At 51.9% G+C, this 1,380-nt stretch overlaps 1 protein-coding gene across 1 annotated transcript in view; it reads left to right on the top strand.

Annotated features, from left to right (window-relative positions):
- The first annotated feature begins 12 nt into the window (after positions 1 to 12).
- Positions 13 to 1,380, top strand: part of UPRT (uracil phosphoribosyltransferase homolog) — a 43,537-nt gene continuing 42,169 nt past the window's right edge. Inside the window, 2 exon segments of the mRNA XM_006170612.3 lie at positions 13 to 393; positions 396 to 564. Coding sequence (XP_006170674.1) covers positions 180 to 393; positions 396 to 564 — 383 coding nt within the window. The 5' untranslated portion in view covers positions 13 to 179.

Here is a 1,380-nt window from a genome sequence, read left to right as displayed (position 1 = left end):
GGGCGGGAATAGGACAAAGTGTGCCAAAGAAACCAACTGCTGCCTAGGAGTGAGAGGGCATCCTGGGTTAGAGGTTCTGCGGAAGCTAAGGCGACGAAAGCACGCAAGCGTAGCCCTTTCTCCTTGCTTTCTTTTACCTTAGGGTTCAGTAGCAGCGGGGACAGCCTAAGGCTCAGTGTATGGCCACGGAGTTACAGTGTCCGGACTCCATGCCCTGTCATAGCCAGCCAGTAAAGTCTGTCTCAACCCCAAGCCCAGAGACACTGCAGTCTGGAGACCCAATCGCGGACTTTGTCCAGGGAAACTGCGCCTCCATGGCTAAACTGACTCTCCTGACGGGGCACGCCCATTCTAGCGTGCCGGACGAGAGGGACCCTCAGGCCTGTGGCAGCAGCCCTGCAACCCGGAGAACAACAGCGGCAGTGGTGACAGTAGTAACTCTGATGTGCCAGCCGGCGACTCCTTCCTAGGGGATTTCGACCTCTCCCAGCAGATCGGGGCGCAGCTTAAACTGCTACCTATGAATGATCAGATCCGGGAGCTACAGACCATCATCCGGGACAAGTAAGCAGAAAGCAGAAGGGAAAGGGAGTTGGAGACAGGGGGTCGTGGGAGGAGATTGGAAGTGAAAGGGCAAAGGGTTAGTGTTCTTGGCCCTACCAAACTGGAACTTCTCCAAAGACTGGGGCATAGCCTTTTCATTGGGGTGTGTGTGGGGTGCGGGGAGCGGGGGTGTCATGTTACTCCCACCTTCTCCTAGTCCCTGTGTTTAATTTCGCTTTGTGTAGGGAGAATGCCTTTTAGGTAGCCTCTGGGTTTCTTTGTGTCTGAGTGATGATGAATCCTGAGCCTTTTCTAGCAGGTAAACACCCCTATGCCATTTGCCTAGTGCTTGTCCACGTGGTCAGCCTATAACCCAGAAGTGGTTACTACCCAAGGTTATGCCCTACCTCCAATTACCTCAGGTTCACAAATGAAAAAAAAGTATTGTTAAGGAAGTTCTTACTGTACACCACAGACCCTCTGACCCTTTAGTGTTTGCTACTATAAATATATTGTTTTGTCTAAGATCTTTCAGTCTTGGAACTCAGGTTTACTTGGTCAGATGAAAGTTTATTAGCCAGCTCTTCTGACCAGCAGTTGGCGTAATGGCTAGCTAAGTCGCTGGACTCCCAAGTAGTCCACCGCGGTTGGAGTCCTGGACCCGGTGGCTTAAACTCACCCCGGGCACGTGTGCATGCGTGCCCAAGATCATGGAGAGGAGACTAGAGAAGGGATTGCAGTGTGGCCATGCCCCCTGGTGGGTGATTTCTCGCTTTTTGTCTGTCTCTTTCTGATGAGCTCACGCGTCCTATAGCAAAAAAAAAAAAAAAACCGTCT

The sequence above is a fragment of the Tupaia chinensis genome, unplaced genomic scaffold (assembly GCF_000334495.1).
Source record: "Tupaia chinensis unplaced genomic scaffold, TupChi_1.0 Scaffold148734_1, whole genome shotgun sequence".
Lineage (NCBI taxonomy): Eukaryota > Metazoa > Chordata > Mammalia > Scandentia > Tupaiidae > Tupaia > Tupaia belangeri.
Note: the sequence above shows the minus strand (reverse complement) of the source record. Positions and strands in the feature narration are given on the sequence as shown.